The sequence below is a fragment of the Erpetoichthys calabaricus genome, chromosome 1 (genome assembly GCF_900747795.2).
Source record: "Erpetoichthys calabaricus chromosome 1, fErpCal1.3, whole genome shotgun sequence".
Classification (NCBI taxonomy): Eukaryota; Metazoa; Chordata; class Cladistia; order Polypteriformes; family Polypteridae; genus Erpetoichthys; species Erpetoichthys calabaricus.
This window is the reverse complement of record NC_041394.2, coordinates 166,492,022-166,519,646: the sequence shown is the minus strand read 5'-3', so window position 1 is coordinate 166,519,646 and position 27,625 is coordinate 166,492,022. Positions and strand designations below refer to the sequence as shown.

Genomic DNA, 27,625 nt, shown 5'->3' with positions numbered 1-27,625 from the left:
AAAGGCAAATCTAACAGGAAATTGTCTTCGTCTTAAAGGTAAAGGCAAATTATCCGCGACAAACAAACTGTTTTACATGGTGCATACTATCCTGCGGCGTAGTATACGCTGCATAATCACGCCGCTTTTTTAATGTTTTTTAAGCAGAGGGAAAAAAATGAACATTTGCAAAATCCGTAACGCTGCTTTCAGTAAGTACAATGCACATGCGTTTAATTTGTCGGCCACTTTTTGCCAGCCGTCTTTTCTGGTTTGGGCTGCTTTTATAGTGTTACCGGTTGTGCATATTAAATCTTGAAATCCTTCGAGTAACTAATTAACTAACTAACACCCACCCACCCAGCTTGTGTGAAAACAATGCGCCCGTTCTTTCATCATTTTGTTGCAGCCTATCAAAGACTTGCTGATCATGTTCTTTAGACTCAATATACATTGGTTTTCACTCAGCGCGAGGGCGCGCATTCATTTCAGATTATTACATCCAGCTAGTCTGCTAGACTAATGTGCTACACGTCTGCGTTTGAAAAACCAACTTAAACACCCACGTATACGAAGAGCGACCCTACAAAGACCTCAGGCAGAAGGTGGCATGGCTTTACCTAATTTTCAGTTTTATTACTGGGCAGCAAACATACAAGTCATAAAAACCTGGACACAAATAAATGAACATACACAGGCTTGGTCCGCAATAGAAGTAAAATCCTGTAGTACTTCTTTATATTCCCTGCTCTGCTCACCAATAAATGAAAGTTATCGCAAATATACTAATAACCCAATTGTGCTTTACTCACTCAGAATATGGAACCAAATTAGAAAGCATTTTAAGATGGAAAATCTTTTATCAGTGGCACCTCTGCAAGAGAACCACCTCTTTCAACCTTCGCAAGTATATCCAGTTTTTAATACCTGGAAAAGTTTTGGGATTAAAATGCTCAGAGATCTTTATATAGACAACATATTTACATCTTTTGAACAATTACGTTCAAAATTCAACCTCCCAGCTACACATTTCTTTTACTATCTTCAAATTAGAAATTTTGTTAAACAGAAATTGCCCGATTTCCCCCACCTTGCACCCTCCACAATGCTGGAAAAAATACTGCTCAATTTCGAGGAAACAAACTCTATTTCCGCAATATATAAAATCTTATTAGAGTCCCTACCTTTCAAAGATCCAAGAGGACATTGGGAAGAAGATCTCTTAATCAATATATCAGAAAAGGAGTGGAAGGTAGCAAAGCAGAGAATACACTCAAGTTCTACATGCGCAAAGCATAGAATTATTCAACTAAAAATTATATATCGAGCCCATCTGTCTCACTTAAAACTGTCCAAAATGTTTCCAGGGCAGGATCCAACCTGCGAACGCTGCAACCAAGCTCCTGCCTCACTGGGTCACATGTTCTGGGCCTGCACCAAACTAACATCATTTTGGACAAAAATTTTTAAGTGCCTCTCAGACAGCCTTGGTATCACAATCCCTCCTAACCCATTAACAGCTGTGTTCGGTGTTCTTCCAGATAGACTTGAATTGGAGAAGGACAAGCAAACGGTGATTGCATTCACTACACTTTTGGCACGCAGACTTATTTTGTTAAATTGGAAGAATCCTAATTCTCCTCTTATAAGTAAGTGGGAAACCGATGTTTTATATTATTTGAAATTGGAAAAAATCAAATTTTCAGTTAGAGGATCTGTACAAAATTTTTTCAAAACATGGCAGGATTTAATCAATATTATTTTAGAATAAGAGAAATAACTATTACCGCATTTAACTCCCTTCTCCATCTCTTATTTACATAGATATTTACTTCTCCCTTTCTTTTGTTTAATGTTGCCTTATTAAAAAGCCTTAAGCAATTTTCCTTTAGCTAAGCTCTCTTTCTCAAGGGTGGGGTTTGATTAGTCTTCAAATTTGTTGGGTTATAAATTGATCTGTTTGTATGGAATGATTACAATGAAAATTAATAAAATAAAAATATAATGAAAAAGCAACTTATCCCGGATGAGTTTCAGCGGCATTAACAATTAGGAATCTGGTTGGAACAAAACCCTGCATCCACAGGGTTTCACCAGGACCGAGTTTGGGAAACACTGCTGAACACAGACAAAACCGACTCAGGTGAGGAGTTGGGGCGGGCAAAGTGGTTGCAGCTATTGATTATTCAGTGTTGTTTGCCTGGGTGTCTGATCTGCTCAACAGGATCATAAATAAAAGGAAAACAATGTGAAGGCAATGTCACAGGTGATCCTGTGGTATAGCGGGTCCACAGCTCCCCTTCAAAAGCCCATTTTTAAATAAATAATCATCGCACTCACAGCATAGCGAGGGGCGTGGAAGTGTGGCTGAAACGGTTTCCGGGTAGACTCGTGCTGCGGACATTTCTCCCCTGCAGTGTGTGAGTGAGTGAGGAGAGAGAGAGAAAGCCGGTACGTTAGAGTGTGCGAGAGCAGGCTCGAAGGCAATGTGTTCCTGTGGTATAGCGGGTCCATAGCTCCCCTTCAAAAGGCCATTTTTAATCAGGCGACTGGAGTAGTGGAGTCAGGCACAGATAAGGTCAGCTGCAGAGAGAGCGTCTCGACTGTTGCAGGGCCTGAAGCAGGTGAGATGCTAATGAAAAAGAGGCACAGGGCTTATTGGTTTTTAAAGACTGCTTCCTTCATTGTGTTTTAACTTCAGTTTTAAAGGATTGCGCGGCTCTCTCTCGCGCTGCCTGTGTGTGCGCGGCTCTCTCTCTTGCGCTGCCTGTGTGTGCCTCTGTCTCTCTGTGGCGCTGCCTCTGTGTGTGTGCACGGCTCTCTCGCGCTGCCTGTGTGTGCCTCTGTCTCTCTCTGGCGCTGCCTCTGTGTGTGTGCGCGGCTCTCTCTCTCTGGCATTGCCTCTGTGTGTGTGTGCGCGGCTCTCTCTCTCGCTCTGCCTATGTGTGCCTCTGTCTCTCTCTGGCGCTGCCTGTGTGTGCGCGGCTCTCTCTCTCGCGCTGCCTGTGTGTGTGTGCAGCTCTGTCTCTCTGACGCTGCCTCTGTCTCTCTGGCGCTGCCGGTGTGTGCGCGGCTCTCTCTCGCGCTGCCTGTGTGTGCCTCTGTCTCTCTCTGGCGCTGCCTCTGTGTGAACCAAGGTTCCACTGAGGTTGACTAATGAAAAGTCAACGTGGCTCAGAGCTGCAAGTGGACAGTCGCACAGACAAACAGAAATGACGGCATGTTTTCTGAGGTGTCGCGTCCGAGTTGGTGGGCGTGGCTCTGTGATTTTTTCATCGTATCCAATGGTCTAAGAGTTGGTGGGCGTGGCTCCTTCCTGTGTGCGCCATTGGCGTCTTACTTGTCGGCGGTTTAGTGAATCCACGCCCCTTCCGGCGTGCTTTCCATGGGTGGCTACTTGTCTTCCGGCTTACTGAATTATATATATAGATTCTAAAGGGTTCACAAACTTTCAAGCACAACTGTATATGCTCTTTCCACTATGCTGCCACTCACCAGGAATCTCACTTCATGGCCTATGTAAAATAAATCACAAAGATTTGAGCAAGTAATGTATGCTTACCTCAAAAAACAGTACCAAGAATCTGTGACAAAATTATTATTTCTAGTTTCCTTCACCTAATGAATGAGGAAGGCATATTTATTAAATCAAAAACATTTACCCATCTAAATGGATGTATTTAGTAAGTTTTTAGGCATTTTCTTTTAATCATGTATGGACGCAGGGATCCATAGAACTCTGCAGTAAGCTGCTTGAACGAAGTATTTTTAAAATTTATAAAAAACTAGCCAACCCACAGCGTAGCATACGCCGCATAATTATGTATTGATGGGTGAACACTTCCTGAACGACACAGTTGTCCAAATGCCGTGGGTCTGAGGATATGACTGTGAGTGAATGAAAAGATAGACCTCTGGAGAGAGCAACATATAATTAATTGTCCGTGACTGAAAGCGGGATTGTCTGTGACGAAGAAGGCCACACTGGTGAAAGTTACTTCGTCGGTAGGGATAAGTGTCAGTACTTGTAGATTAAGGTGTAGCGAGTCTTCGTTGTGGACGCTTAATATAGCTTGCGTACTAAGTTTTTCGGAGTCACAGTTGAGAAACACTTTTTTAATGTCTTTTAAGCACAGGGGAAAAAATGAACATGTGAAACATCCATAATGTAATAAGCCACCAAGAAAAGTAACATTGCAACAATGCTATCTACGACCCGATCGCTGTAAACAGAAGTGAAAACAAAATCGAGCCTGGTGCATTCTTTAACTGCCTTGTGGTGCTGTAGTAGTGCTGCTGCTTTGCAGTAAGGAGACTGTGGAAGATTGTGGGTTCGCTTCCCGGTTCCTCCCTGTGTGGATAGCGCTTTGAATACTGAGAACACCGCTATATCAATGTAATGAAGTATTAACAGGAAATTGTCTTCGTGTAATAGTAAAAGGCAAATTATCCGCGACAAACAAATTGTTTTACACGCTGCATACCATCCCGCGGCATAGTATATGCCGCATAATCACGCCAGTTTTTAAATGTTTTTTAAGCAGAGGGAAAAAAATGAACATTTGCAAAATCCGTAACGCTGCTTTCAGTAAGAACAATGCACACGCATTTAATTTGTCGGCCACTTTTTGCCAGCCATCTTTTCTGGTTTGGGCTCCTTTTGCAGTGTTAACGCTTGTGCATATTAAATCTTGAAATCCTTCGAGTAACTAATTAACTAACTAACACCCACCCACCCACACACACAGCTTGGGTAAAAAAAAATGCGCCCGTTCTTTCATCATTTTGTTGCATCGTATCAAAGACTTGCTGTGGGTCCACAGCTCCCCTTCAAAAGGCCATTTTTAAATAAATAATCATCGTGCTCACAGCGTAGCAAGGGGCATGGAAGTTTGGCTAAAACGGTTTCCGGGTGTAGTCGTGCTGGGGGCGTTTCTCCCCTGTGCGAGCGAGTGAGGAGAGAGAGAAAGCCGTTATGTTAGAGTGAGCGAGAGCAGGCTCGAAGGCAATGTGTTCCTGTGGTATAGCGGGTCCATAGCTCCCCTTGAAAAGGCCATTTTTAATCAGGCGACTGACAGTAGTGGAGTCAGGCACAGAGAAGGTCAGCTGCTGAGAGAGCGTCTCGACTGCTGCAGGGCCTGCATCGGTGAAGCAGGTGAGACGCTAATGAAATAGAGGCACAGGGCTTATTGGTTTTTAAAGACTGCTTCCTTCATTGTGTTTTAACCTCAGTTTTAAAGGATTGTTTTAAGGATCCCATAGGATACCCCTCGCAAACTGTTTTACACGCTGCATATAGCGATTCACATCCGCGAGAAACATGCCTCTACGAACAGTCAACGTGGCTCAGAGGTGCATGTGGACTCTAGCACAGACGAACATAAATGACGCCGTTTTTTCTGTGTCGTCGCGTCCGAGTTGGTGGGCATGGCTCTGCGAGTTGTTGTCATATCCAATGGTCTTAGAGTTGGTGGGCGTGGCTCCGTGCTGCGTGCTTCCATGGGTGTCTTGCTTGCTCTGGCGCCGGCTTAGTGAATTATATATATAGATGTTACACTTTAGAACACAGTATTATGTGGCAAATTAATATATACCATGATTGAGAAGAAAAAATTTTGACTAGAAAAATACAGAACTTAAACTTAAAACATTAAAGCTGGGCTTTCCTTCTCAGCTTGTTATCACTACTACCCACCGCAGAAAAAAGTTAGTGAAAGAAAATGAATTCAACATGAAAATGGTATACATTTTTAATTATAATGGTTACAATCACAACTAATATCATTTGTATTAGTTAAGTAAAAATCAATAAAGCTACCTATACTTTATACTTACTTGATATGTTTGTGAATATAGATAAGATGAAGACTGGCTTGTTGCAAGGAGAAGACATGGATTACCATTCTATGCAAAATATCGTTTGTTTCAGCAAAGAACTGATCAAATCTCCAACATTTTTCTTGATCTGCTTCCAAAATATTTGCTAAAATTGGTGTCAACAGGATTTGCAAGCCCCTAAAATATGCAAGATGAGCGTTAGTATTAGCAGTAAATGAAGGAACTAACAACTCTACTGTGTCTTTCATTTAACTTATAACTACTAGACACATTTAAATTATTTTTATGGAATATTGTAATCACTGTATTATATTTGTTCTTCAAAATTATCAATTTTTTTTAAAATGCTCTAGAATGCTGACAGCACCTCTAATAAACACTATAGTACCCTTTTCATTATTTTTTACGTATACAGTAGACCCTGCAAAGTCACGGTTCAGAGTTCGCGGCCACAGTCATTCGCGGATTTTTCCTTAGAACCTAACTAATAATTGTTAGCGGAAGCTGCAAATATCCTACGCATTTTTTATGGATTTTTTCGTGGCAATACTGTACTGTAGAGAGAATAGCGGCTTGGGATGGTGAAATGGTGAAAGTAACCAATAGAATTTGAAACTGCAACTCTCAGCAGTCCCTGCAGTGGATCTGATTGGTCTTCTGTCGAGGGTGCTGGGTTTGTTGAAGTCAAAGGTTGTCAGCGCTGCTTTTAAAAAGGGGGCTGGTGACCAAAAGCAAAAAAAAAAAAAAAAAAGTGTTTGTAATTTGTGTTTCAAGTTCCTGACTGTCTGCCTTCTGTTGGGTTACTTGTACTTATTCATTTTGTCCTGGATCGTTTCGTGCGTCTAGATTGTCTGCCGTCTGCCTGTGTACATGAGGACTGTAAGTGGATTCATGGCCATCCTGCAAAGAATGGAGCGCTCCTGAACCCGTCTTCACCATTTCAGGAACTAGCGGTACGATTATCTTTACATTCCCATTCAACGTGCAGATTTCTGGACTATCTATTTTCATTATAAAATTTCATACATTGCTGTTTTTCATGAACATTTTTCATGATTTACTGTGTTTGTTTTGTTTGTGCTTTGTTGTATTTAATGTGTAATCGCCGTTAGAGGAACAGGGGTGGTATCGTTGTTTTCTTATTTCATTTGTTTTCATTACATTCTTTATTTGCTGTTTGATTACCGGTTTGCTTTGTTTTTGTCTCTGTTTGTGAGTGTGCGCTGGTCAGGTCAAGGCTGGTTGTGTCCCTGGAATCTCCACCATAAAAATAAATAAATCACCATCGACAGTGTGTATCTTAGCGGCACCGGACCGCTACAGCGTTATTCATTTCTCCTTGCTGCTGACTGACTGTGATACATCTCCAGCAGAGTGTTCTTGTGTTTTCCGTTTACTTAAAAGCCTGAACAGCACCTGTTCTTTTTGTGTGATTGCTTTGTTTCTCTCTCCTACCCCAGACATTCTCTGCTCCTGTTGGGGGTTGTGCTCTCCTATGATGTTTGTCAATTGTTTAATCCAGTGCTCCGCAACCTTTTCTCACCTACGACACACCAAAGTTCTTCCTAGAATTCCGCGGCACGTCAAAAGCTAAAATATATACCAGTGGCTTCGCTGGGGGGGGGGGGGGGGGGGGGGGGGGGGGGGGGGGTCCGCTCCGAGCGCCAGCTATTTAGGGGCGTCCAAACTACGGTACTTTCCTTTTTTTTTGTTCCTTGAGGAGGCGCAAAAAAAACATTTCTTTCAGCTTTGGGGCGTCAAATTTTTCACCGCCCCGGACAACATGATCTCCAGCTACGCCACTGATATATAGATATTAATTTAATACACAAATTTTACAATAAATTTTCATTTTTTATTATAAGTATACATTTATTATAAGTATACATACATAAAAACTATACTATATTTACTTTTATGCAATCTTAATAATTATTATAACATAATGACTGACTAATGTGATACCTGCGCTTGTTTCAATGAACACAAAAGTTTTATATTTGGCTCAATATTTGACAGCGCAACCCGAAGTTCTTGGTCAAGATCTTTTAAGCATGACCGCTTATCACTTTTAATTAACACAAGAGTTGTTTGTCTTTTTTGGCGTAACTGGGATGGTTTGAATTTAGATGGCGATTTAGTTTACTGGGTGCCATTGCCTCGTTTGATAGCTGATCGCCGCAAACGATGCATTGTGGCTTTGGAGCCGTTTCGTCACCACACCACGAGAATCCATATCGAATGTAGTCTTCGTTGTACTTCCTTTTCACAATCTTCTTTGTTTTTTTTTTGCAACACTTGTGCTGGGTTCTTCATCATCTGTACGTGAAGACGAATCTTTTCCACGTAAAAATTTATCCATATTTAAAGGGGTATAAAACTAAATATGAATTACACGAAGAACGTTAACCATACACAATTCAGCAACACAACTAATAGTAATGAATGATAACTACTGTTGCAAGACAAGTGAATGCGACGTAGCACGACTAATACGTCGGCTTGAATTGAATCTAGGTGAGGGCACGGAGCGCTCTGCCTAGCAAAGCATACTACGGAGTTGTCTGGCGACTACGTAGGGCCTACGTCGTAGGCGACAGGCGATGGGATTTATTATTTCAGAGAAATGACACATAAAATTATGAAACCTTTAAAAGGCTATTTACGCGAATATTTCATTGCACGTATTCTCGTTATTGTGTTTCTAAGGAGGACCGTTGAAATATTATTTAGTTAGAAAATTGTCTTATTTGACCGCGTCACACCTGTATCGGCTCAAGGCACACCAGTGTGCCGTGGCACACCGGTTGCAGAGCACTGGTTTAATCGATAACTAACTGCATACTGAGCTCATTTCTCTTCTGAAAGAGACATGTTTGTTTGAAGTGTTTAAATAAAGTTCCTGTCTCTACAATCTCCTGTGTTTCTGTGACCCAAGCGTGAGCTGCACTATGACTAGCCTGCCAGAGTCAGCGCTTACCTCTGTGTGCTTGCGTGCAGACAGTTCAAGCGCAGTTGGCACAGTGATTTACATCCATGGCGTTAGTTGCACTTTGTACATATTGTTCCAGTAGTTTTTTAAATAGTTTTTACAGTTCATTAGCAGTGTGTAAAATGATCAGTGTTGCAGTAATTGTGATGCTCTTTGCATGAAAAAAAGTGTTCCATTAAAATTTAAGTTTTTTTTTGTTAATTGTGACGTTTACTTAAAGTGCAGCAAAAAAGTATTTGGCGTCCAGGGATGCATTAACCCCCAAGTATGTGGCAGTTTAAGGCTTAAAGCCCCAAGATGCCGTTGAAACATTCTTATTTTTAGGTCTTGAATTAAGCTGAGTTTGAAATTAAATTAAAGTGCTTTGGGGGCATATTTAGGGTTTAAACTATGAAAATAGGTATTTTTTTAACCACATACAAAATTTGCGGTTTTTCACAATTCATGGGCGCTCTAGGAACGTAACCCCAGGAAATTTTGGGGGTGTACTGTATGCATAATCTCCAAAGGCTTTTGTTTAATAACACCAACTATACCATTTTAAGTAGTACATAAAACTCATTGTATAGTGTACATTAACATCTTCAAATAATTTTAACTTGATAATTTCTACCATATTACATATAATCATACAGTACATAAATTGCAACTAATCTTTAATGCGACTTACTTGGAAAGACTACATGAAACGGGCATTTCTGAATTCCACTCTATTTTCCCATTTTCTGATTTCTGGACACCACATATTGTTCCAGGAGGTTTTTCTGTGATAATTTTGTACCTGTTAAGAATATATAAATAAAAAAATATATGTACACAAAAATATTTTATCAAAAATGAATTGAAATACTGGACTAATATTTTACACCAAATTTAGACCAAACCAATTAGTTTTTCTGTCAAAAACATCATCAGTTTGACTTTCAGGGTTATTCTGAGGTATAATATGTTCTTTATAGTGTCATATACCTTTAGCTGGCCACAGCCAGTGATCTATACATAGAGCTACATTAAAATTTGTCACGCCTGGACCTTTAAGAGGGTCCTTATGTTAGTAAAGATGAGCTTTTGGCGTGAAAAATCATCTTCCCACTCTGCGGTGTTTGGGGTAATACTAAGGAGAATTTTAACAACCTCAGGTGTACCTGTTAGGAGAGCAGAGTACATATTGGTTAAAGGTGACGATCTTATTTCTTTTATGATTCTTGTATGTGACTGCCTAAGACAAGTATGGGGTATAACACTCTGATCTCAAAGGTTAATGTCCATTTCCTAAGGTTGAATACTTAATGATTTGTGGCAGAAGCATTACTGGAACATTCAAGTCATCAGATGTGATCAACAAGCAGATTAATATTTTTAGGTTATTTTCTCAACTATTGCAAGCCCTGTCAGTTGAAAAAAGAGTTACATGCTGTATTAGTATACACTTTTATTCCCAAGTTATACATTTCATGAAATGACTTAGCACTAAAACAGCATTTGTTAGATATTGCAGGCTGACTAGTTATTAGCCTTAATATTACTGTGCTGTCTCACCTTTTCAATCCTAAAATTAGTTTTGCCTTAAAACAAAGAACCTCTTTTACAAGTGGTTTTTGGATGGTCTCTGACTTGGTTGTGTCTTCGCTACTTTGTGGAATATTGTCCACATTTAATCCGCTAAAAAAGTTCTTCCATTATTTCAAAAGTTATTTTCTGTTTATTTTTGTCATAATGCATCTTGTAATTATGATAATTCCTTTCACTTGTAAGTATCACCGATTTTTTTAAATCCATAACAAATAAAATATATATAGATTGTTACACACATGCGCATAGGAGGCAGTAAATGGGCTTACCTAGAGATGGAACAATGGGTCAGGGGTTGACAAAGTGTACTAATGTCTTTTCTTCCCCCCACCTAAAGCCAACCAGGTTCCACTTCTGTCTCCAGCCCACACCCTCTTACTGACCTCATTTCTACCTGCTCCCATTGGACCCAAAACAAATGTGTACCAAAACAAAAACCAAGCCATGAGAATGAAGGAACTGCCTGCAGAGTTGTGTTGAGGTGCAAGGGAAGACTACAAAAAAAAATACATACAAATCTGCAGCATTGAATGCTCCCAGCATACTGGTCTCTATAATTCTTAAAAGGAGGAACTCGAGCACAATAACAGCTTTTCCTGGAGCTGTCTGCCTGGCCAAACTGACTTATCAGGGAAGAAGAAAGGGCCTTGATGAGAAAGGAGAGCAAGAAGCCAATGGTCACTCCGACTAAACTCAGAGAACATGTGTAAAGGTTGGAGAAACTTCCAGAAGGACAAGCTTTACTACACTGATCTGGGCTTTATGGCACAGTGACCAGATGGCAACTTATACTCAGTAAAACTACTTGGGAGTTTACAAAAAGGCACCTAAAAGACTCAGACTGTGAGAAACAAGATTGTGAGATGGTCTGATGAAACCAAAATTATACTGCTTGGCCTTAATGCTAAGCAACTTGTTGGGTTAAAACAGGCACCGCTCATTACCTGTGCAGTAACATTCCAGCAGTGAAGTATAGTGATGGCAGCATAATGCTGTAGGGTTGGGCACTGGGAAACCAGTCTGGATTGTGGGGAAGCTGAACAAAGCAAAGTACTGAGATATTCTTAAGTAAATCTGCTCCAGAGTGGTCTGGACCCCAGACTGGGCTGAAGGTTCACCGTCCAACAGGACAGTCACCCTAAGCACAAAGCAAAGGCAACACAGCAGTGGCTTAGGGACAACACTGTGGATGTCCCTGAGTGGCCCATCATGAGGGCAGACTTGAACATCTCTGGAAAGACCTGAAAATAGCTGTCTACCGACTGAGCAAGAGAGGATCTGCACCGAAGAATGGCACAAAATCCCCAAATCCAGGTGTGCAAAGTTAGCCACATCATACCCAAGAAGACAGTAGGCTGTAATTGTTGCCAAGTATTGAGCAAATCGTCTGAATACTTGGGCCAAAATTATTTTTCATCTTTTTATTTTTATTAAACTAGGGGGCTTCACTCACCAACCCCCCCAGCCTGTGCTACACTCCATCCACTTCTGTCTCTGCAGCTTGCGTATATGGATTTCACTTTCACCAAACAACAGTTCTTTTAATTGTCATGGTTACGCCTTTTCACTGGGAAAAAACACTATTTTTCCCTGATGGCAACACGAATTAGACAATCTATAAGTCTCCGACTTAAAGTTTAAATCCGAACAATATATTCAATCTCTTTTCGCTGTTCCGTTATTTCACCGAGTAATAATTTTCGCTTGTTTGCGCTAATGCGATCTTTACTATAATTTTTTTGAGACTTTTGAATTTTAGTACTTTCATTATCTCTAACCTGCTCCGCATGTGTATTGCGCCAACGTTTTTGAATTCTTTATGATCCTCTACTTTGTCATCTACTCTTTGTCTTTTATTTCCGTCCCCAGGCTTGGTTAAATCTCTTGGCACAAAGTCTTGTCTCGTGGAACGTGAAAGTAAATCTCTGAAAAAGTCACGTCTCGTCCCATGCTAAAAAGTCTTGTCTTGTCCCAGGATTTTTTTATTATAATAGAGAGATTTGGGATAATGAACTTTGCTGGATGTGGGGAAAAATATAACTTTTAAACGATTTTAGCAAAAGGCTGTAACATAACAATGTGAAAAAAGTGGTCTGCACATTTTCTGAATGCACTGTACAGTCATTGTTAATTTGGTGATAGTGGTATTTTAGTGGCTACAGCCATTTGTGTGACAAGGTAATGTCACTATGGCCATGCCACATACAGTCCAAGCAGGCTTGTAAAATTCTGTCAGCCACAAAAGAGATAAGTATTATAATGCCATACATCCATGTGTAAGCACTGTAAGTCAAAAATAACACATCTGAACAAAAGATGAACACTGAAGAATGAAACACTTGGGAATAATGTGGGCTCTGATATGTATCAGATAAAACATATAGTATATGCAACAAAATGAAGTGGTTTTCATGTAGAGTTTCTGCTTTCCTAACATTGACAAGGAAACCTATGTTCATAACATAAAAGTCTAACCTGTAATGATTACAAGAACAAGAAGGAAGGTTGCTATAGCATTATTAGAAGTCAAAATGCCCCAGGTTTGTGACCCATAATGTTGGAAAGTTCCTTTAATATAATTTAAATGAGATTTAAAACTACTGATGGCTGATATTGGTTAAAAACAGAAGGGTAAGAGACTCCTTATTAAAAATTTGCTGAATAAATGACATACATTTAAACAACAGACAGAGAAAACACTCCACTGGTAGCACATGGCAAATAATATTGCCTCTCAAAAATTAACAACAGTTAAAACTTCAGCATCACTGATCAATAGCAGTTGCTCATTTTGAAAAAGATTCAGACAGACACAGTACCAGCAAACCACATAATTCAACAAAAAGTATGATGTTAACACATCTACAGTTACTCAATCAATGATAGATTCATTTTTTCAAGTCAAGGAAGACAGTGAAGTTTAATTCTATTTATTTTAACTTTTTTCATATAATGCAAGGGTCTATGTACAGCTTTTACAATTACATGCTGGCTAAAGCAGTGGCTAATATCTACATCTATATGGCTGCTGTTATCTATTATAAAAAAATAACGAGACAAGAATTTTTCCCGGGGACGAGACGTGATCTTTTGAAGAGAGACAGAGAGTTAGAAACAATTTTACTTCCTGCGAGACAGACAAGTCACATCATATTTACAACCTTCAGACGAAAGTCCCGTGATACACATGCTGAGCAGGTTAGAGATAATGGAAGTAAGAAAATTTGAAAGTCTCCAAAAATGAGAGTAAAGATTGCATTAGCGCAAACAATCTGAAAATATTACTTGGGGAAATAACAGAACAGCGAAAACAGATTGAATATTCAGGTGCTGTACAGGCTTTTAAATGCAAATCACGCAGCAGCAGCAAGCCAACAGCTTCTTGAGCAAAGAGGAGGTGGAAAAAAAAACACCTGATACTTGTTTCCCCAATGTATCACCATTTAAGAGGGGTTTCTGAGGAGCGGCAGCGTCAACCAACTGAAAATATTATTCGGGGGAAATAACGGAACAGAGAAAAGAGATTGAATATTCAGATGCTGTACAGGCTTTTAAACGATAGCAGCTCCGCACGAGATGCAGATCACACGGCACGCAGCAGCAGCAAGCCAACAGCTTCTCAAGCAAAGAGGAGGTGAAAAAACCTTGTTTCCCAATGTATCACCGTTTAAGAGGGGATTCGAAGGAGAAGCCGCGTCTAATTGGGGTGCGCTCAGCCCCCTTTCCTCACACCGGCGCCTATCACTGGCGGTGGGGGGAGGGAAAGGTAGGTGAGTGAATTGCAGAATCACGCGTGAGGGCAGCAGCAGCACAACAGCAGATGCTCGAGCAAATAGGAGTTAAAAAATATATTTGTTTCCCACTGTATCAACGTTTTTTTTTTTTTTTTTAAAGTATTTGTTTCCCATTGTATCACTGTTTAAGGGGAGCTTTGGAGAGGCGGCCGCTGGCAGGGGGCGAAGCTCCCTAGTACTATTATAAATTCATTTAACTAAACAGGTTGCTAGAGGAGTCTTATGGTGTACTATTATGATGGAAAAAGAAAACATTTTGTACACTGAAAACATTTTGTACACTGAATTTTAACCAATAGGTATTTCTCTTCACATGATCTCTTAAAAATCTGTGTAACACTATTAAATCAATTGCCTATTTCTAATACTTACATATGATTCACAAACTCTATGGCATGTACAGGGTTACTAAAAATGAATGTCCAAATTTTACATAGGTTTGAGTCATGTTTTTTTTTTCCTACAAAAATGTGATTTGCATTCAGCAAAAGAAAAACTGTTTACATTATGTTAGTCACACAGGTGGAAATATGTTTCTCAACTATGTCACCAGGTAGTGCAGTGAAAGAAAATGGTAATATCAGACATAATATTTTATAATTACGCAGCATTTATTACAGGTAACATCAAAGCAAGTTATAAATTAAAATCATAAATTCATAAATCATCATAAAGTGACGAATTAACTTTCTGTAGGTAGTATCACTTTCCTTAAAGATATGTTTTAACACCTAATTCACTTCAAACCTATAACTGGGTTAACACTTGTTAGACATTGTCAATTTTTACAATAAAGACAGAGCAAAACAAACCTAATCAGCTGAAACACTGAGCAACAATAATCAAAGTATGCTTAAGACTGAAATTGCCTTAGAAAATACAAAAATGGAAACCAAAACAATTTAACTGTAATTAAATAACATACTTTAACAGTTAAATAAAATGAGGATGTAAATTATTTGCATTGTTTATTTTGGGTATAGTAATATATTAAAAACTAGGAGGCCCTGCTCGCCTCACTCGCCAACCCCCATTTTTGTTTTTCCGGATACACACTTTGAAGATTTTTTTTCTTTGAATTCTTGCTATTTCATTAGTTTCACTTTTATTTCTGAACTTAACGATATTTGGAATCTTGAGTCCCAATGTGCTGAATCTTTTTAATGAGGTCAGTGAGACATGTGTTTAATGACTTTGTACCATAATTCAGGATAGGTTTCTCTGTTTGGAATTTCAGCACAGATAAAACAATCCACATCATCAGCAGTTAATTTTGTTTTGCAAAGTAACCAATAAATGCATGTGAGGTAAACTCCGTTTTTGAAATTATCTTGACTTCAACTTCAAAGCCTTACAATATTTACATACTTCTGACATATCACCTAAATCCATATTTTTGATCTCTATTCGCCTCTTCATTATTTCTCTGAGTAATAATTTCTCTTTCTTTGCGCTAATGCGATGTTTACTTTCTTTGTTTTGACACTGTCGTTTTTTTCTGCTTTCATATTCTGTATCTTGCTCTGCATGTGTTTTGCGCCTACGTTTTTTTTTAAGGCTTTTGAATTCCAGTTTTCATTATCTCTAACCTGCTCTGCATGTGTTTGGCCTCCTTGTTTTTTAACCTCTTTATGACGTTTTACTTTGTTTTCAACTCTGTCTTTTATTTCTGACCTCACTTTATCCTGCTTTTGTTTCAATGACACCTGGTCCGTGGTGATTATTTTCCCTTTTTCGAGTAACAATTTCCGTTTGTTTGCGCTACTACGATCTTTATTTTCTTTTTTTTATACTTTAATTTTCCTTCTTTCATATTCTTTAACTTTCTCCACATGTGTATTGCGACATTTTTTTTTTTGAGCCTTTCGAATTCAATTGCTTTCATAATCTCTACCCTGCTCTGCATGTATATACAGTGATCCCTCGCTATATCGCGCTTCGCCTTTCGCGGCTTCACTCTATCGCGGATTTTATATGTAAGCATATTTAAATATATATCGCAGATTTTTTGCTGGTTCGCGGATTTCTGAGGACAATGGGTCTTTTAATTTCTGGTACATGCTTCCTCAGTTGGTTTGCCCAGTTGATTTCATACAAGGGACGCTATTGGCAGATGGCTGAGAAGCTACCCAACTTACTTTTCTCTGTCTCTCTTGCGCTGACTTTCTCTGATCCTGACGTAGGGGATGTGAGCAGGGGGGCTGTTCGCACACCTAGACGATACGGACGCTCATCTAAAAATGCTGAAAGATTATCTTCAGGTTGCTACCTTCTGTGTGCAGCTGCTTCGTGAAGCGACATGCTGCACGGTGCTTCACATACTTAAAAGCACAAAGGGCACGTATTGATTTTTCACTGTTTTGTTTTTCTCTGTTTCTCTCTCTCTCTCTCACCCTGCTCCTGACGGAGGGGGTGTGAGCTGCCGCCTTCAACAGCTTTGTGCTGCGGTGCTTCGCATACTTAAAAGCCAAACAGCCCTATTGATTTGTTTGCTTTCCTCTCTGTTTCTGACAGCCTGTGCTCCTGACGCGCACTCCTTTGAAGAGGAAGATATGTTTGCATTCTTTTAATTGTGAGACAGAACTGTCATCTCTGTCTTGTCATGGAGCACAGTTTAAACTTTTGAAAAAGAGACAAATGTTTGTTTGCAGTGTTTGAATAACGTTCCTGTCTCTCTACAACCTCCTGTGTTTCTGCGTAAATCTGTGACCCAAGCATGACAATATAAAAATAACCATATAAACATATGGTTTCTACTTCGCGGATTTTCTTATTTCGCGGGTGGCTCTGGAACGCAACCCCAGGGATGGAGGAGGGATTACTGTAGTGCCAACGTCCGGATTGGACGTGCTTTTTTTTCAATTCCACTTGTTCCGGGCTGATAATTACTTTCCTTATTTTCTGAATTTGCACCTAGATTATTCTTTTTCTTTTTTGTCTCTCCAACACTTTTGAGTCTCTTTTCTCCACGCTGCTTTCTTCGTCACTTAGTCGTCTATGTTTCATCTATAACCTATTGTCCTTATATGCTTTATATGTGCTGAGAGCCCTGGATCTGTGTGTGCTCAAAGCCAAAACATGACTGAATGTGTTGCTACCCGTGCTCTTATTTGGTTGTAAGTAGGGCGTGTCTTGCAAGAATCTTATGTTCTACGTCATCGTGAGACGGTCCTGGGTCAATCTCTTGGCACAAAGTCTCATGTTTAAGGTCCCCGCGAGACACTCTGTGGCCAATCATTTTAGTCTCGCGGGTCTTTTAAGTGTCTTCCGTGATCTTAACATGAAGATCACATCTCGACGCCCTACTGTTTCTCTGCAGGATTGTTTTTTATAATAGAGAGATAGCATTCCTTTGATATTTTTAAAAATGGGCTTAACCCTTGTTTCTATAAAGATTATTTCATCCAAGTCAAAAAAATATGAAAAGTGTAACATCCAAAAACCATAAAACAGAGATGGAAAGAAAAGTGCACAGGGGCAAAGTAAATTTAGAATAATTTATGTATAAAATTAAAAAACAAATCTTGGGGCTTACATTACTTCCTTATTCCTACGTGGTCCTTCATATGGTCTAAAAGGCAAACTGCCTGTGGCAGCATGGTAAAATGTGACTCCAATGCTCCACAAGTCAACAGTAGCACCATATTTCTTCTGATGATCTTTCCTGAGAACAGCACGTTCATACATGTCTGGATGCTAGTGAAATAAAGATCAGAGAAATGAAAATATGACACATTTCCTTTAATGATTAGCATATAATGTACTTTAAAGAATTTAACATATGTGGGAATACGGCCATTAAAAAATATCAGTGATATCCAGATTCATTCCTTCTGCACATTGTTAAAGAACACTTTAATCCATATATTAATTTCACGTTCACCTATCATTTAACTTACTAGATATTCTTCTGTTCCATAAAGTGAAACAAATTGTTCATCATCCTCCAATTCCCGTGCTGCACCAAAATCAGTCAGTTTGTATACAGAATGTCCATCATCTCCAATAGTCCGCATGATATTACCTGGTTTGATATCACGATGGACAATTCCATATTCACGTAAATGATTCATTCCTGCCACTGTAATAAATAAGAAAACAACAAAACAAATTTGGATGTAACATGAACATTATAAACATTTTAGGTTAAGAATAAAGAAAGATTAATATTTTAACTACAAGTGTAACATTATATACAGGTAAAATTCCGTTACAATGAACTGCCAGGGACATAAAAAATATTTCGTTGTAATAAGAATCTGTATTTGTCACTATAGTGCTTTCTTTAACTTGCATCCAGGTTTTTGCAATTATTTCAATAGCTTCTTCTGCGTTAATTTTAATCTTCTCCTGTCTACAAGTTATGCTGATGAGAATTTTTCTCAGCATTTCTTTGCGATAATACACTTTCAGGGTGTGAATGATGCCCAAATCCAATGGCTGATAATGGATTCAACGTGAACATTATCTAAATGTAGAAGCATGTTGTGGGCAGCACAGTTATCAATCAGAAGCTGAATCGTCCTTTTCTTCTTCTTCATATTGTTTGGTTTCTGAACTCTTTTGAGATCCCCACCCCCCCACCCCCCCAAAAAAAACGGGGCTACATGCTGAAGTGCGTCCCGAAGCGCAGTTGCCTCGTATGTGTAAGATTGTTTATCCGTTGTCGAGGCAGGGCAACAGCAGGCTCACAGCAGTGCAGTGAAGCGCCACAGAAGAAAATCATAAAAGATCGGGGTCGCGCTATATGAGGCTTAGTCTCAGTACTTTAGCAAAACCAACTTTATTCAGCTTGAAACAGTAACAGCACAGTTATTTATTGTAGCATGATCTGACACTCTCCTATACACAGACACAGCAATCAGGCAGGGTCGTGGCCAGGTTAGTGGCCAAGTAATTCTGTGCCATGCATTTACGATGTTCCTTGCATCACCTATCGAGATCTTTTCTGTTTGCTTTGGCAGAGAGATACAGCAGAGCTATGAGCCAGCTGTTGCTCCGGTAACTGATAAACAGTCTTCCACAGATACAGTGATTGCACTTCAGGATGCTCTTCGGCATGTTGTCCAGTTTAGGGAAGTTCCAAGAGATTTTAGAAACCTCACCTTTTCTTGAATGAGTGCCGCATTAATAGGAATGTTTCTTGAACAAGCATCACTGAACCACACAAAATTCCGAATTCACTGGAAACGTCTTTTTTCTTTTTGCCACAAACGAGAGCTGCAAAAATGTAAGTTTTTTTCTTTTTTCTAATATAAACTGTTTACGTTTTTCATGTCTGCTGTTTTTATAGGAGGGTGACAATAAGTTAAATTCCATTGGATGTTTTTCAAGTGTTGACGAGCAATAAGCAAAAGGTATCACTGACAACCACCGAAAACAAAAACAGCAAAAAAAGTACGAGCAAAGTTCGAATAAAGAAAAAAAAATGACACTGTTTCTGTTTGAGGATCGTTGTGCACAACTGAGCTGTGACCACAGAACTAACTGCTCTATGGATGATTCATTTTGGGTACTTCGTTGTAATGAAAGTATCTGCTGAATGTATTTCGTAGTAACGAGATTTCTATAGACTCATGTCATATGGGGAAACTGTCAGGACCATAAAAAAACTTCATTGTAATGAAAATTTCGTTGTAAACATATTCGTTGTAATGGAATTTTACCTGTAGTTCTAAAGCATGAATAACAAAATAGATTTAAAGAAATATATGTATACTATGAAAAATATATTAATTTTGTGTATTACCCTAAGTTCTTGTCAATAAGCCGCGGCTTATCTAAGGAAAAAAGTTGTGAAAATGAAAAAATAGAATATCGGCTTATACATAAGTCCGGCTTATACATCCATCGCGGGGGTTGCGTTCCAGAGCCACCCGCGAAATAAGAATATCCGCGAAGTAGAAACCATATGTTTATATGGTTATTTTTATATTGTCATGCTTGGGTCACAGATTTGCGCAGAAACACAGGAGGTTGTAGAGAGACAGGAACGTTATTCAAACACTGCAAACAAACATTTGTCTCTTTTTCAAAAGTTTAAACTGTGCTCCATGACAAGACAGAGATGACAGTTCCGTCTCACAATTAAAAGAATGCAAACATATCTTCCTCTTCAAAGGAGTGAAGCAAACAAATCAATATGTCTGTTTGGCTTTTAAGTATGCGAAGCACCGCGGCACAAAGCTGTTGAAGGCGGCAGCTCACACCCCCTCCGTCAGGAGCAGACAAAGAGAGAGAGAGGGAGAGTTTGTTTTTCAGTCAAAAATCAATACGTGCCCTTCGAGCTTTTAAGTATGCGAAGCACTGTGCAGCATGTCTTTTCAGGAATCAGCTTTACAAAAGATAGCAACGTGAAGATAATCTTTCAGCATTTTTAGACGAGCGTCCGTATCGTCTAGGTGTGCAAACAGCCCCCCTGCTCAATCCCCATACGTTATGATCACAGATAGTCAGCGCAAGAGAGAGAGAACAGTAAGCCGGGTAGCTTCTCAGCCATCTGCCAATAGCGTCCCTTGTATGAAATCAACTGGGCAAACCAACTGAGGAAGCATGTACCAGAAATTAAAAGACGCAGAAATCCGCGATATATATTTAAATATGCTTACATATAAAATCACAATTTAAATGACCGCTACGCGCTCGTGTTGACTCGGCGACGCCCAGAGCAGAAAGAACGCGCTTCGGCCGCTCTAACCGCGCCATACGGGGAGTGAGAGAGACGGCAATATCTCACACTCTCTCCCCCCTTAAAGAAATTAAATGGGTGCGAGTGAGACCACTGACCTCCCTCCCTTCTATTAGTTATAGGTTATAGTACGTTCGGCTTATCCATGAGTCCGGCTTATCTATGATACGATTTTATTTTAAAAATTCGTATGATTTTTGGTCTCCGGCTAATACATGAGTCCGGCTTATAGACAAGAACTTAGGGTAACATATTTATTAATAAATACAACATTCCCCTGCATAAATTTGGAAAAAATAATCAACACCTTCATAAGGGATTTATTCCTTTCAGAGTACAGAGCCATGAAAATTAAACATTCCAGCAACTAACCAATAGTATGAAGACTTTTCTCTTCAAAGAAAACCTCAACTACAACTAATTGTTTTGAATGCACAAAGCATTGCCCATTTGGCCTGCAAGACTTGATTTTCAGCATGGGATAGTGGGAATTTTCTTTTACGGTCAACAAAAATGGAGAAAATGTTTTATTAAGAAGTCTTAAAATGGATCTTGAACTGACAACCAATTAAAGCAATGCAAAAAAGGAAGGTTGGTTAGATTATGCAAGGCTCAGCACCAATTTGTCTGACCCATTGTAGTTCAGTAATACGAATGTTAAGGTCTATGGGGAAATAAAAGATGTCCTTTTAAACTGGGTAATGTTCATTAGTTCATTGGTATAACTAAAATATGACACATGTATTGAGCTTATGTGTACTGAATCTAGAACCAAATTAATTCATCCCATATCTTCATTTGAATGATATCAGTTTATGCTTATTTAACGGCAGGACATTTTTTCTGTGTTCTAAAAAACACCACTGGCAGATTTACAAAGGAAATGAACAAGTCAAGTCCAGCCGTTTCCCTCTGCATGTATTCTGTGACAGCTATAATGAAATTCCTGTGAAAATTTTTTGTTCTGTTTAAAAACCATCTGATGGTTCCAGAACATTATGCTCTGACAATGACTGAACTAATAATCATTTCAACATGACCTTACTCAACACTTCTCCAATGATGTGCAAATATGCAAAATTATATTTTATATGATTCCAATACCACACATATTCATGGCAATAACTACAGTGGCTCTTTTCAGTTTTTCTACTATTTCCATATATTGCTGAAGTAATGTTCTAAAACGTTCCATAACTATCTATGCTGTTGTCAGATTAAGGTGGCTTTTTCCCCAAATACAGTGGGGCAAAAAAGTATGTGCAGGACTCAAATCCTGCAGTGCCAGACGTGTCCCCCTGCTTAAGCCAGTACATGTGCAGGCCCGTCTCAAGTTTGCTAGAGAGCATTTGGATGATCCAGAAGAGGATTGGGAGAATGTCATATGGTCAGATGAAAAAACTCTACTCGTCATGTTTGGAGGAGAAAGAATGCTGAGTTGCATCCAAAGAACACCATACCTACTGTAAAGCATGGGGGTGGAAACATCATGCTTTGGGGCTGTTTTTCTGCAAAGGGACCAGGACGACTGATCCGTGTAAAGGAAAGAATGAATGGGGCCATGTATCATCAGATTTTGAGTGAAAACCTCCTTCCATCAGCAAGGGCATTGAAGATGAAACGTGGCTGGGTCTTTCAGCATGACAATGATCCCAAACACACCGCCCGGGTAACGAAGGAGTGGCTTCGTAAGAAGCATTTCAAGGTCCTGGAGTGGCCTAGCCAGTCTCCAGATCTCAACCCCATAGAAAATCTTTGGAGGGAGTTGAAAGTCTGTGTTGCCCAGCGACAGCCCCAAAACACCACTGCTCTAGAGGAGATCTGCATGGAGGAATGGGCCAAGATACCAGCAACAGTGTGTGAAAACCTTGTGAAGACTTACAGAAAACGTTTGACCTCTGTCATTGCCAACAAAGGGTATGTAACAAAGTATTGAGATGAACTTTTGTTATTGACCAAATACTTATTTTCCACCATAATTTGCAAATAAATTCTTTAAAAATCAGACAATGTGATTTTCTGGATTTTTTTTTCTCATTTTGTCTCTCATAGTTGAGGTATACCTATGATGAAAATTACAGGCCTCTCTCATCTTTTTAAGTGGGAGAACTTGCACAATTGGTGGCTGACTAAATACTTTTTTGCCCCACTGTATTTGACTGCTGCTCTGATCTAAACTTTATCAGTCCACCAGCCTTAGTAATGTAGTGCTTTCTTGCTTGCTTTCATTAAATTCCACTATATGGAATTCCACTTTATGGCTGAGAAGGTTTCACTGGCTCAGTGTGTAACTAAAATACACCAAAAGTGTTGTTCACTGATACTAATTTTGAAGAGAGGTGTGCCATTGCATCACTGAACAGGTAACATGATTTTGTTCATAGATGCACAGAGAATCTTCGCTAAATCACAGAAGTTATCTCCACAGTCTGCGTGAGTCTATGTTTCTTATGCTTTTGTGACTTATGATTCAATATGCAGGTTTCATTGAGAAATCTGATCTCTCCCTAAAGGAGTGGCTGCTGCTACTACTGAGATTGAGCATGTTGTTGATTATTTAATGAACCCAGTGGTTGAGCAGCACTAGAATAGACTTGCAGTTCAAAAAAAGTAAAACCATGTCTTCTCTTCATTCAAAAGTGTTCATTTGAATCTTATGAATATCACGTTAGCTTTAGTATTAAAGGTGTAATTTGCTGCCATTATAAATACTGTAGCACCACACCAGTGATCACCTGTGCTGAGTGCCAATGGACTCTTGCTCTTTTATGTAGTTAAATGTCCTTTAAAGGACCGCTTGTTAGTGTCACAGTAGTTGAAATTAATTTAAAACTCTGGCAGGCTTGCAATGTTTCTATGCCTCACTAAAGCTGACACTATCAGTGTTACGGGAATAATTGGCCTTAGGAGGAAACATAACCATAACAGAGTTAAGAGAATGTTCTTGTGGAAATGGGCTCACATAAGAAAGTTCCAGTATAGAAGAATAATATAGCATGGTATTTATTTTATTGTTGGATAACAGGTTACACACTTCTGAGATTCCAAATTTGATTCGATATGTTTTATATACAATACATGAGCAGTAATTTCACATTCCCTTTCACTGCATGTGGGATAGCGCAAAGCTTTGAAACAGTCATACTGCTTACAATTTTTCAGTGACATTTGAAGTATTGGATGTCATCTGTCATGTGGCTGTAAACCTTCGATTCAAGCTGCAATACACTGCTTTATTAAACTGATACAAGCTTTGAAGCCTCAGTGTCAAATGTTCCATCCTTAGTGTTTTTTTAAATGTATCACAACTGCACTGCAAGTGAAAAATAGTTTTAAACCAATTTCTCCTGCTTAATCTAAACATTAAAAAGTATCTAAATTCATTAAATATAATTTTGACGTTATCTGAAATCTTAAATACCAGCATCATTCCATTTATTTTACTTTGTAAAAGCCATTGCAGTCATAGTTTAATAATTTGTAGAAGCAAAGATTATTTAAGGTGTTTACTCAGTTTAGTCAGTTTAACACTAGAATTACCAGAGCCTACGAAAAAACTCGTATATCCGGCCCACCTTAAATCGCTTCTTAAAACCTTTCTCACCTCTCCGCCAGCGTCTTTTGTCATCTAAATGTACTGATAAAGACAAGCTGCCAGCAGCCGGCTATTCCATCCCCCCAACGACTTAGAACGTAAACAGGCTTTTCCCAGCTCTTGCCTTGATTGAATATCTAGGAGTGAAGTGGAGTTTTAGAGTAGAAATAATAAGATTTCATATGTGTTGCATTTCTACAGTAATCTGTGTAAACACATTGTTAAAACCTGCAAGAGCTGGGAAAAGCCTGTTTACGTTCTAAGTCGTTGGGGGGATGGAATAGCCGGCTGCTGGCAGCTTGTCTTTATCAGTACATTTAGATGACAAAAGACGCTGGCGGAGAGGTGAGAAAGGTTTTAAGAAGCGATTTAAGGTGGGCCGGATATACGAGTTTTTTCGTAGGCTCTGCTAATTCTAGTGTTAAGTGTCTTATGTTCTTGTATGTGCTTTATTAATATATCAATCTATTATAAAAAGAAAACCTGTCCTGGAAAGCAAAAAGCAAGTCTACAATATGTGATCTTCTCCTAAGACATTTTAAAGACCCGCGAGACCAAAGACACGCCCTACTTACAATCTACCCGCGAGACCAAAGATACGCCCTACTTACAATCTATCAAATAGGACACTAGGCAGCAAAACATTCAGTCTTGTGAAGGATTTGAGCACACACAGATCCAGGGCTCTCAGCGCATATAGAGCGTATAAGGTACGTTATAAATTAAATGTCGACATCTAAGCGAAGAAGAAAGCAGCGCGGAGAAAAGAGACTCGAATGCGTTGGACAGAAAAATGAGCAAAAAAGAATAATCAAGGTGCAAATTCAGAAAATAAGGAAAGTAATTATCAGCCCGGAACAAGTGGAATTGAAAAAAAGCACGTCCAATCCAGCTCAGAATTAAAAGACAATGAGTAAAAGAAAGTAGAACTTCATAAAGATGTTTACAAACGTTGATACTAAACACATGCAGAGCAGATTAGAGACTATGAAACCAGTGAAATTATAAAGGCTCAAAAAAAAACAAAAAAAAAAAAAACGGCACTATACACATGTGGAGAAAGTTAAAGGATATGAAAGTAGGAAAATTAGAAAATATAAAAAAAGAAAGTAAAGATCGCAGTAGCGCAAACAAAACAAACTGCCTCATTTAACTATGCACCAGTCTAACTTTGGTTTTGCACAATAATTACTACACTATTGAACCTTAACACTTAATTCTACTTTATTCACATAATTGTACTTATTTATTATGTTCTACTATACTGTTACCTTTCAATCTATGATGTTTTGTTAAACTGATATTCTTCTAACTTTGCACAGTTTTTGAGATAGCGGATCAGGATGCATTTCACTGCATGTTGTCTTGTATAACTATGCATGTGACAAATAAAGAATCTTGAGAATTTAAAAAACGGAGTTTACCGCACATGCATTTATTGGTTACTTTGTTCATGTATATATATTTATCTGTCTGCTTATTTAAAAAGCTACATTTACCCCAGGAGTCAAAAACGTTCTGTCTAGCCCTTGTACAAAAACCTAGACAAAAGCTGGGTTATCACCTTGGTAACCCCATGTACTTTTGGAACTGTGAGAGGAAAATAGCATGACTTTACAGACAGGAGTCCAATGCAGAACTCTACTTACTTTTTTACTTTGTAAAAAAAAAAAAAAAATATTAACTGCTGATGATGTAGATCGTTTTGTCTGTGCTGAAATTCCAAACAGAGAAACCGATCCTGACCTCATTAAAAAGATTCAGCATATTGGGACTCGCAAGATTACAAATATTGTTTTTACAGAAGTTCTGAAATAAAAGTGAAACTAGTGAAATAGCAACAATTCAAAGAAAAAAAAAATCTTAAAAGTGTGTATGTGGAAAACCAAACACGGGGGTTGGCGAGTGAAGCGAGCAGGGGGCGAAGCCCACTAGTTGTTAATAAAATGCACAATACAAGAAAACTACACAGTAAAAGAGTTCAGTTATATACTGTGAACTTTTGGAACCAAGTATAAAAGTGCAATTTTTCAAATACCAATAAAGTTTAAATAATATACTCAAAACTTTGTTTATGATTTGTTTTCATATTTTACACAATTTGTACAGTATAACTTAATTCTGATATTTTCTCTATTTGCAAAACAACCAGTTTACAAAATTCTCAGTAACATTTGTGTTCCTACTAACCAACATCTCGAAGCACAATCAGAAATTCTTCTTCCCGGAGGCCATACGCATTTGAAGATTCTTCCAGCACTGTATAAAGGCTTCCATAAGGACAGTACTCCATAACAAGCACTTTGTTTCTTGTGCTGGTCTAAATTGAAAAGGAGAAAAAAAATCAACACAAATATTTACCTTTTAAAAATGAGCTAAAAGTTCATGCATTTAGCTAAACATATTCTTTAACTGCACATGAGGCTGCACGTCTTATCCCATTTGGACAAAGCTGGCCGCACTGTAAGTAAGCATTATGTCTTTTGATTTCTTGGGTGCCTTCAATACCATCCAGACAACTCTGTTAAACAGTAAGCTTATAGTTATACAGTTTGATAAACCTGTGGCGCCCCTGACAATGGACTATCTTTCTGGCAGTCTTCAGTTTATAATTTTCAAGGACTGTCTCCGATGTTAATGTGAGGATCACTGGATCTGCCCCATCTCCTTTTCTCTTCACACTCGGACTATAAATACGTTGTGTTAGAGATGCTCTAGTTGATCAGCCACCAATCAAAATTAGCTAATTTTCCCTAAAAAAGACTTGATCAGTGATTGGTAAATTGGCTAATCACAAAACCTGATCTTTTCAGCCCCAGATTTTCCAAGCTTTACAGTAATTTAGTTGTAGTGCTCCTTTACACCAGGTAATACAGCATTTGAGCTAGCAGGTGTCTTTTCCTTTTTTTTTTTTTTTTTTTAGCAACAAAATGGAGAAGTTGTCCTGTGCTTTTAGACAAACAACAAGAAAAACTACTTTAACAAATTCAGACCTTTTTATTTTGTCCTTTAAATTAAAACGGACACCATTGCAGTTTGGACAGCGATCTTGTTTTAAGTGCAGCAGCTTACATTTTTAATTGGTAAAAGAACAAATGAAGAATTTGTAATTACTGCTTAGTAAACAACAGACATACTAGCTTTACAGCAAAATACAGGGTGAGCCA

At 38.8% G+C, this 27,625-nt stretch overlaps 1 protein-coding gene across 1 annotated transcript in view; it reads right to left on the bottom strand.

Moving 5' to 3' along the window:
- The window catches only part of tbk1 (TANK-binding kinase 1), a 217,115-nt gene that overhangs the window by 112,900 nt on the left and 76,590 nt on the right, over positions 1 to 27,625 (bottom strand). Inside the window, exons 4-8 of the mRNA XM_028808250.2 lie at positions 26,649 to 26,778; positions 18,075 to 18,256; positions 17,711 to 17,871; positions 9,480 to 9,590; positions 5,815 to 5,994 (exon numbers count right to left, since the gene is read on the bottom strand). Of these exons, the coding sequence (XP_028664083.1) occupies positions 5,815 to 5,994; positions 9,480 to 9,590; positions 17,711 to 17,871; positions 18,075 to 18,256; positions 26,649 to 26,778 (764 nt within the window). The remainder of the gene's footprint in view (positions 1 to 5,814; positions 5,995 to 9,479; positions 9,591 to 17,710; positions 17,872 to 18,074; positions 18,257 to 26,648; positions 26,779 to 27,625) is intronic.